The 10,137-nt window shown below is 46.6% G+C and overlaps 1 protein-coding gene across 5 annotated transcripts; it reads left to right on the forward strand.

The window, feature by feature from the left end:
- The first annotated feature begins 5 nt into the window (after positions 1-5).
- Positions 6-10,137, forward strand: LOC110515778 (GATOR2 complex protein MIOS). Of its 5 annotated transcripts, none has more exons than XM_090229161.1 (12): positions 14-288; positions 908-1,767; positions 1,951-2,440; positions 3,195-3,293; positions 3,507-3,761; positions 4,176-4,345; positions 4,653-4,718; positions 4,831-4,989; positions 5,367-5,519; positions 5,894-6,098; positions 6,596-6,725; positions 8,798-10,137. In XM_090229161.1, exons 2-12 carry the CDS (start codon positions 949-951, stop codon positions 8,886-8,888), a joined length of 2,637 nt encoding a protein of 878 aa, XP_090085287.1. In that variant the 5' UTR covers positions 14-288; positions 908-948; the 3' UTR covers positions 8,889-10,137. The 5 variants fall into 5 exon arrangements, with proteins under 5 accessions (XP_021450219.3, XP_090085287.1, XP_021450215.3 ...); XM_021594540.3 differs by having other exon boundaries at positions 17-288; positions 3,507-3,794; positions 5,367-5,531; XM_090229159.1 differs by having other exon boundaries at positions 17-288; positions 3,507-3,794.

Here is a 10,137-nt window from a genome sequence, read left to right on the forward strand (position 1 = left end):
TTTCCGGGGAAATATTTTGGTGTAACATGAAAACAAGCACGGCTTTGGTTTGTGGTCGTCTAGTTACCGCAGCCACAAAATCCTAAAGCTCGCCTATTTCTACAATGTATCTTCTTAAACTGTGATTTTAAACCTAACCACACTGCTACCTTTATGCCTAACCTTAAATTAAGACCAAAAAGCTAATGTTTGTTTTCATTACATTTTACGATATAGGCAACTTTGACTGTGTGGCTGTGGTAACTAGTGGGCACCCAGTTTTGTCCATGTTGACATGTCTAGCAATTTGTAAGTTTCTTTCAATAATTTGTTATCTTTATTATTAGAAACGCAATTTTCGAATGTTTATTTGCGGTTGATCTGTTGATACTGGTACTTCGGGAAGTTAATCTTGCGATGTCAAAACAATTGTAGCTAGCTAGCACTGCAGCTAGACAGAACGTTAGCTAACTACTGTAGCTCGCTAAGATAGCAGACTTTCACATTTTTTTGCTAACAAATCTGCTACAAGTATCCTATATTTTCCTTCCTATCCTACATTTTGTTTAATTAACTATTTCGCTAGATACAATGTTGCATTAACTCTTGCAATTTTAATGCAATTTATGCCTATCGTTATTTTACGCCTTGGGATTGCTCACTAAATCGTCTGTTAGCTGTGCCACTTGTCACATGTCACTAGCCAGCGGTTAGCGACCTAATGTGTTGCTCCCGTGCTGCACATAATGGTAGCTAACTACATTGTGACAACATTTGTACAATAACTTCAGCTAAGTTTATAGAAAGTAGGTTCAACATATTCGTTTATATAAAGTAGGCTAAACACATTAGGTTGCTCACTACTAGACTACTTGCTAGATGTCAGTTGGTAACTTTCAGCTGTACTGTAAATGCTGTTTTCCCCCAGTATACCTAGTTGTAAAAAGCAAGAAGCGCTTCCTTTGAACAATGAGTGGCTCAAAGCCAGACATTCTGTGGTCTCCCCACCACGCCGACCGCTATGTCATCTGTGACTCAGAGCTTGGACTGTACCGCATCGGACCTGTGGGGAGCGGCGAGACCAAAGCCGGAGCTCTCCCCCTCTCTGAGGAGACCGCTGCTACCCTATTAGCGATCAACTCTGACACCCCCTACATGAAATGTGTGGCCTGGTACCCAAAGCACGAGCCTGAATGTCTGCTAGCAGTTGGACAGGCTAACGGTAGGGTCGTCCTCACTAGCCTAGGCCAGAGCCACAACTCCAAGTGCAAGGAGCTAATGGGGAAAGAGTTTGTGCCCAAGCATGCACGTCAATGCAACACCCTAGCCTGGAACCCTTTAGACAGCAACTGGCTAGCCGCCGGGCTGGACAAGCACAGAGCAGACTTCTCAGTGCTCATATGGGACATTAGCAGTAAGTTCTCCCCAGAGGCTAGTGTAGCCACCGAAAAGATCCGTCTCTCGTCAGGAGACACAGACTCTGGCCTAGTGGTGACCAAACCCCTGTATGAGCTAGGCCAGAACGATGCTTGCCTGTCCCTCTGCTGGCTGCCCCGTGACCAGAAGCTGCTCTTGGCTGGCATGCACCGCAACCTGGCCATCTTCGACCTGCGCAACACCAGCCAGAAGACCTTCGTCAATACCAAGGCCATCCAGGGTGTGACAGTGGACCCCCACTTCCCAGACCGTGTGGCCTCCTTCTTTGAGGGCCAGGTGGCCATCTGGGACCTGCGCAAGTTTGAGAAGCCAGTGCTCACGCTTACCGAGCAGCCCAAGCCGCTCACCAAGGTAACTTACTGGTATGCTTTTTTTGGTCTGTTGTGAAATTCTGTTGTCCCCTGCCATCCAGTGTACAATCGACTTGCACATATCAGGAGTATAATTTTTGTGTGATAGCGTAATGCATAATTGTGCTGTAGCCTACATGTTTTGGATGTAAGGATGTACAACTCACTTTCCTTTCATTCCCAGGTGGCCTGGTGCCCCACGCGTATGGGCCTGTTGGCCACGCTAACACGCGACAGCAACATCATCCGCCTTTACGACATGCAGCACACGCCCACGCCCATCGGCGACGAGACAGAGCCCACAATCATTGAGCGCAGCGTGCAGCCCAGCAACAGCCTCATTGGCAGCTTCGCCTGGCACCCCACTTCCCAGAACCGCATGGTGGTGGTTTCGGCAGCCAATCGCACCATGACCGACTTCACTGTGTTCGAACGTATCTCTTTAGCCTGGAGCTCCACCACTTCGCTCATGTGGGCCTGCGGCAGACACCTCTATGAGTGTGCTGAGGAGGGGGGCGTGGGAGGGGAGGGTACTGTAGAGAAGGACATAGCCACTAAGATGAGGCAGAGGGCCCAGTCCAGGTACGGTCATGATACAGTCCAGGTGTGGAAGAACCATTTGCTGGCCGGAGGGGATGACCCCCAGCTCAAGTCCCTGTGGTACACTCTGTTCTATATCCTTTATTATAAACTGGGTGGTTTCAGCCCTGAATTCTGATTGGCTGAAGGTCCATTGTATATCAGACCGTATACCACGTGTATGACAACATTTTGTTTTACTGCTCTAATTACATTGGTAACCAGTTTATAATAGCAATAAGGCTCCTCTGGTGTTTGTGGTATATGGCCAATATACCACGGCTAAGGGCTGTGTCCAGGCGTTGCGTCGTGCGTAAGAACAACCGTTAGCCGTGGTATATTGTCCATATACCACACCTCCTCCGGCCTTATTGCTTAATTACACTCAATCTTAACTGGACCTCGAAGCCAGCTCCACTGTCTTTTTTCATTGTTCCCCGCTAATCAAGGACTGATTTAGACCTGGGACACCAGGTGGGTACAATTAATTATCAGGTAGAACAGAAAACCATCAGGCTCCGGACCTTGTAGGGTAAGAGTTGAATACCCCTGGTTTATTACATTACTGGTGCTTACTAATTTCTAAACATCTAGGTCTGCGTGATGATTCATGTGCTGTTTATTACATTTGTTGTTCTGTTTATTTTTAAGTAGACACTGTCCTTGTGTGAGAAACATGCCTGGCGTTCTGCTTGCACTGTAGTGCTTCTTTGAATTATCATTTGTCTTTGTTCTTACACCTGACATGCTGGATACAATGTACGTAGACTAAATTGCTATATTGTATGTCACTGTTTGCACTGTGGTTCTTATGATGTCTCAGCATTCCGTTTCCTATGTAAGTATCACTCATGAAGCAGTACACTGAAGACATGGAGCAGAAACAGCAGGGGAACAAACAGCCCATGGTCTATTCAGGCATCAAGAACATAGTCAAGTCCAGCTCAGGTAAGCAACCTAAAGATCTAGATCATCTTTAGGTTTATATCTAGGCTAAATATACAGGCTGAACCCTTGACAGTATTATGTAACACTCTACATAGGTACTGTACTGTAAGTTATACAACTCTTTTTCAGTGTTTTCCCTAGATTTTTCTTCAAATTGGAGCAAAAAAGCCCCTGAAGTAACATCTGTATATCTGTTTGTCTCTACTCCACCAGGCACTACAGAGAACCGACGGTGCTGGAGCGGCTCAGACCGCCAGACGGACGTCCCCAGGTTCCACAGCGAGGAGCGCAGCCTTGCCCTGCGTCTGTGCGGCTGGATCAACCGAGGCCCTGACATCAACGTGGAGCCCTTCCTGCGCTCCCTGGAGGGGGAGGGGGAGTGGGAGCGTGCGGCCGCCGTGGCCCTCTTCAACCTGGACATCCGTAGGGCCATCCAGATCCTCAACAAGGGAGCCTCCGCTGAGAGAGGTACTGGCGTGGAGTCATCTGGGACAGGGCTATGTAATGCATTTTTGAAGATTCTTTGTAAGGTTTCAAGAACTTGTTTGCAATATGCACTTTATGTACTGTACACAGCACAAAGTATGCTACTAATTACTGCCTGGTCACAGACTGACAGGGAGACTAATTAGATATGGCGTGTTAACAGTACATGCATTGGCCTCCTGTGCTCTTGCTGCCTGAGGTGTCACTTCCATCACATCACAGCAAAAGTACTGTAACATACTGCTATGATTTCACCACTGTAAACAAAAGCAGTATAAAGTCAAATTATACCCACCAATATTAGATTAGGATTTGGCTATAGTGTACAGTGGAAGCTCATAAACCAAGCTATCCAAGCGAAATAAACCAATCTTCCTCACCCTTCCTTCCTTGCAGGGGACCTGAACCTAAACGTGGTTGCTATGGCGTTGTCAGGTTACACGGACGAGAAGAGTTCCCTGTGGAGGGAGATGTGCAGCTCTCTAAGGCTGCAACTCAAGAACCCCTACCTGTGTGTCATGTTTGCCTTCCTCACCAGTGAGCCTGGCACATACGACGGAGTACTGGTACGCAGGGAAGGGGGTAAACCATTGATATAAACTGGGTTGCCAGATTTTTATATGCATTATCCAACCCTTTTATAACATTCATTATCATGTTAGGCTGAAGTACAAAGGGCTATAGTACCTGAATTGTCAAACGGGGCTAGGGACCACGAGGGGGCCTCAGTGAGTTTTCAGGGAAACTACAAATTAATCCTAAATATCAGCAGCAGCATGAAGAGGGCAGTGTTTGACATAGTAGTTTGAAGATTCCAACGTTAAAAAAAAGTACAACTTAGTCATTGAACCCCTGTTGTGTTTCCCTCCTTAGTATGAGAGTAGTGTGGCTGTAACGGACCGAGTGGCCTTCGCATGCATGTTCCTAAACGACACACAGGTAAGACCTCCTCCAGCAAACGCACGACAACATACACTAAATAGATTCACTGATTACCCCGTTTCTATCTATTGAAAGGACTGTTTCATTTTCTCTGTGTGTTGTTATGTAGCTGCCTCGCTACATGGAGAAGTTGACCAGTGAGATGAAGGAGGTGGGGAACCTGGAGGGGATCCTGCTGACGGGGCTGACCAAAGACGGAGTGGACCTGATGGAGAGCTACGTGGACCGGACCGGAGACGTCCAGACCGCCAGCTTCTGCATGCTCAAGGTATGGTCAGAGCAGGGGCTGAATAGTCTTGCACAGATCGACATCACATCGACCTTGTGGTTCATACTACGATCACCTGTCCCATGTTGGCTAGAATTAGATAAGTTTTGCTCAAGATCGATTGTTGGATCTTTTATCCAAGGTTTTTCCCCACATTCAGGCTTATAGATTTGTTGAATCTTTAAGATTTGCTGGAGTTCAAATGCGTAATGATAAAACGAAAAACAACTGTAAAAGTGACAATACAAATATCATAGAAGCTATGCTGATGATGTGAGACTGACACAGTAACAGGAGCCCACTTCCATTCTGTTTCAAACTCAAATACCTTTGTCACTATAAGGGGAGCTTCATGACCTAGTGTCCTTCCCTCCCAGGGTTCCCCAGGGGAGGTGGTGAAGGACCCGCGTGTCCAGTGCTGGATCGAGAACTACCGTAACCTGCTGGACGCATGGAGGTTCTGGCACAAACGGGCTGAGTTTGACATCCACAGGAGCAAGCTGGACCCCAGCTCCAAACCACTGGCACAGGCAAGGGAAAGGGTACACTGCACTAAGAGATGGACAGTTGTTCATAGTTATTAATGTCTCTGTCTTTTGGTTTATCTGTTCATAAATCTTCACATGGAGGATGTGACTGAGTGACTAACTTGCTTGCAGGTTTTACATAAACTTAAAACACAATAATTAATATGATTGTCCTGATTAATAAGTGATGCTAGTTGTTTATTTGTTATTGGTCAGCTAGATAATGATGCACTGCATTGGACGAGTACATTAATCTCTAGCTTCATAAGTTTAACAATGATCTCGATGCTATAACCTATTCATGTTGGCTTCTGCTAGCTCTAATTTAACCTGCCAGTCCTTATCACACTTGATCTTTGTGTTGTTGCCTGCTGCAGGTGTTTGTGAGTTGTAACTTCTGTGGGAAGTCCATATCGTACAGCTGCTCGGCCATGCCCCACCAGGGCCGCGGCTTCAGCCAGTACGGGGTCAGCGGCTCGCCCACCAAGTCAAAGGTCACCAGCTGCCCCGGCTGCAGGAAGCCCCTCCCCCGTTGTGCGCTCTGCCTCATGAACATGGGCACGCCTGTGTCCAACTGCCCAGGTACTGGACATGGTATACTCCACAGATAGGCTCTGGGTGGAAGTTGCCTGTAGCCACAGATCTAGGATCTGTTTACCTTCCCCTAATCCTAACCATAAACAATAAGGGGAGAGAATGAAAAACTGGTCATGGATCAGTGTCAAAGTTCAACTTTACCCTACTGTCACAGTTCTGCAGCCAGTCTAACTTCCTCATTACACACCCTATAATGCAAATAGCAATGCAAGTGCATACACACACTTCAGGGTAATTGAGCGAGAGAAATGCATACATGCAGTATATTAGCTAGTGATACAATGTTGTTGTATCACTAACTAATACAAAGCAGATCATTAATGTGATAATGATTGTAGATATTGATCTGTACTTTAGTTGGCTTATAAAACATCAACCAGATTATTAATAGTAATTTAGTTAACCTGTATAGCTCTTTTCATTACAGAAAATAATCTATTTAGATAAGATGTGTGTAGTCATACCGCTGTTGTTTTTTCCAGGCACGGGGAAGTCAGACGAGAAGGTGGATCTGACCAGGGAGAACAAACTGGCCCAGTTCAACAACTGGTTCACCTGGTGCCACAACTGCCGCCATGGCGGCCATGCAGGTCACATACTCAGCTGGTTTAGGTAAGAACATTACTGGAACGTTCAGATAACATTTTCTGTATCAGAGTAGTTTTGTCAACAGAATGCATCGTAGGTCTTGTACGATATCCTGGCAGTGTGGTGCCTTGACCTCTCCTCAGTGTGAGAAAGACAAAGGAGCTGATCGTGGACTACAGGAAAAGGCGGACCGAACAGGCCCCTATTAACATCGACGGGGCTGTAGTGGAGTGGGTCGTGAGGTTCAAGTTCCTTGGTGTCCACATCACCAACAAACTATCATGGTCCAAACACACCAAGACAGTTCTGAAGAGGGTATGACAATACCTTTTCCCCCCCAGGAGACTGAAAAGATTTGGCATGGATCCCCAGATCCTCAAAAAGTTTTACAGCTGCACCATCGAGAGCATCCTGACCAGTTGCATCACTGCTTGGTATGGCAACTGCTCGGCATCTGACTGTAAGGCGCTACAGAGGGTAGTGCGTACGGCCCAGTACATGTTCTCTCTGCTACCGCACGGCAAGCGGTACCGGAGCGCTAAGTCTCGGTCCAAAAGGCTCCTTAACAGCTTCTACCCCCAAGCCATCAGACTGCTGAAGAATTAATCAAATGGCCACCTGGACTATTTACATTTACCCAACCTTTGTTTTTACACTGCTGCTACTCGCTGTTTATTATCTATGCATAGTCACTTTACCCCTGTCTACATATACAAATTACCTCGACTAACCTGACTAACATTGGAGCTCCCCAGGGGTGTGTGCTCAGTCCTCTCCTGTACTCCCTGTTCACCCACGACTGCATGGCCAGGCACGACTCCAACACCATCATTAAGTTTGCTGACGACACAACAGTAGTAGGCCTGATCATCGACAACGACGAGACAGCCTATAGGGAGGAGGTCAGAGACCTGGCCAGGTGGTGCCAGAATAACAACCTATCCCTCAACGTAACCAAGACTAAGGAGATTATTGTGGACTACAGGAAAAGGAGCACAGAGCACGTCCCCATTCTCATCGACGGGGCTGTAGTGGGGCAGGTTGAGCGCTTCTAATTCCATGGTGTCCACATCAACAACAAACTAGATTGGTCCAAACACAGCAAGACAGTCGTGAGGAGGGCACGACAAAGCCTATTCCCCCTCCTCAAAAGGTTCTACAGCTGCAACATCGAGAGCATCCTGACCGGTTGCATCGCTGCCTGCTACGGCAATTGCTCGGCCTCTGACCGCATGGCACTTCAGAGGGTAGTGCGTACGGCCCAGTACATCACTGGGGCAAAGCTGCCTGCCATCCAGGACCTCTACACCAGCCGGTGTCAGAGGAAGGCCCTAAAAATTGTCAAAGACCCCAGCCATAGACTGTTCTCTCTACTACCGCATGGCAAGAAGTACCGGAGTGCCATGTCTAGGACAAAAAGGTATCTCAACAGTTTTTACCCCCAAGCCATAAGACTCCTGAACAGGTAACCAAATGGTTACGCAGACTATTTGCATTGTGTGCCCCCACCCCCAACCCCTAATTTACGCTGCTGCTACTTTCTGTTTATCTTATATGCATAGTCACTTTAACTATACATTCATGTACATGCTACCTAAATGGCCTGACCAAACAGTGCTCCCACACATTGGCTAACTGGGCTATCTGCATTGTCCCACCACCCGCCAACCCCTCTTTTTACGCTTCTGCTACTCCCTGTTCATCATAAATGCATAGTCAATTTAACGATACCTACATGTATATACTACCTCAAATAGCCTTGCTACTCTTTTTTTCAATGTCTTTTTACTGTTTTATTTATTTACTTACCTACACACACACCTTTTTTTCCCGCACCATTGGTTAGAGCCTGTAAGTAAGCATTTCACTGTAAGGTTTACACCTGTTGTATTCGGCGCATGTGACAAATAAACTTTGATTTGATTTGGTTAAGGGCTTGTAACTAAGCATTTGATGGTAAGGTCTACACCGGGGCATGTGATAAATAACATTTGATTAGATTTGGTAGCGTTGTGAGATGTCACATTTTCGGTGGTTTGTGCATTTTAATGGTTGTTTATTGATTGACCTTTGGTTGTCCTCTCTGTTCCCCATAGGGACCATACAGAGTGTCCAGTGTCGACCTGCACCTGTAAGTGCATGCAGCTGGACACCACAGGAAACCTGGTGCCTTCAGACAGCCACTAGAGGGGCTTCTGGTAGGGTCCATAGCCTAACCACCAGCCTAAAGCCTGCCTGTGCACGCTGACTTCACTACGGCACCCACCAGCCGACACATACCAGACTAAGCCAGGTTGCTGGGTACTGTTCTGGACAGGCCGCTTGAATAGTGTTAACACTGGGTGATAGCTTGGGTTGAATAAAAACTTCACTTCTTTTCATAATCATATGGTAAGAGAGGCTAGATGTGTTACTGATGAATCAATGAATGTCTTGAAGGATTGTGGCTTGATGCTTGCTAATTATATTAAGGAGATCCTTAAAGGGATATATTATAAAAGTTGTGTTATAAACGGCCTCCTTTAACCAAACCTGAATCAGGATGATCGTTTAATTCCTATCATTAGCATATAGCCTTAATTTCCTCTATGCCTCAAATAAGCCAGCAGGTAAAGGATGTGATTGTGTGCCAATATATAGTAGCTATGTTTTAAGACTTACATTTTTTCAAGCTTTCTTTCTGGGTCACAATCAGACTGAGATATCTCGAAAAACATTGACAAAGTGATGAAATAAGGAAGTTAGTTACCCCAGGCAACAAACAGAAAGAGAACAAATTGACGATGGTTTCTCTTCTGGTTACCCTGACCTGTGCCACTCTTCATCTCACATTGTATGTCAGGGTTTACAGTGCAGGGGCAGGGTGGGGGAAAGTTGTCTGTGTATTCACCTCCCCACTCCAGGCCTGTGTCTTGTGAAAAGAGGCAGAGAAAAAAACAGCAGCTGCTCGGCACTCCGACCAGACCCTCCAGATTGTTCTCTTCATAAAGAACTTCAGCTGCTGGAACACCACTGAACACCATTGACTCAAAGAGGGCGAGAGCAGGAGCGCGAGAAGGCCCTCGGTTCTCTCTCCCCGGGACAAAATCGCGCACAAAATATGCACACACACATCAATCCGGGATGGGTGTCCAGACGTACTCCACAGGGACGGCGATGTGTAAGATGCATTGTCAATGTGTTTTTCTTTCTCTGCCGCCCCCCAATGGACTCTACTGCTTCGTCTCGGGGAACCATTGTATACGTGAGGGGCCTGCACCCGAGCTGGCTAATTAACTTAGTCATGGAGTAGGGAGGGGGCATGCGAGCTACTGTATTCTGTTTTTCTCCACTGTCAGCGTCGGATATTTTCTGGCGTAACCTTTTGTGAACCATAATGGAGTGGGGTTCGCACATTTGGTAGGCGTGTACCGTTCTGAATAAAAAGTTATTTGAA

Source organism: Oncorhynchus mykiss, chromosome 3 (assembly GCF_057628025.1).
Source record: "Oncorhynchus mykiss isolate SJ-2025 chromosome 3, ASM5762802v1, whole genome shotgun sequence".
NCBI classification, from domain to species: Eukaryota; Metazoa; Chordata; class Actinopteri; order Salmoniformes; family Salmonidae; genus Oncorhynchus; species Oncorhynchus mykiss.

Coding starts and splice junctions, on each gene's coding strand:
- LOC110515778 (XM_021594540.3), top strand. CDS start 949: ATGAGTGGCTCAAAGCCAGACATTCTGTGGTCTCCCCACCACGCCGAC. Junction 4,719..4,830: donor TGTTCCTAAACGACACACAG/GTAAGACCTCCT, acceptor GTTGTTATGTAG/CTGCCTCGCTACATGGAGAA. Junction 6,726..8,797: donor CACATACTCAGCTGGTTTAG/GTAAGAACATTA, acceptor TGTTCCCCATAG/GGACCATACAGAGTGTCCAG.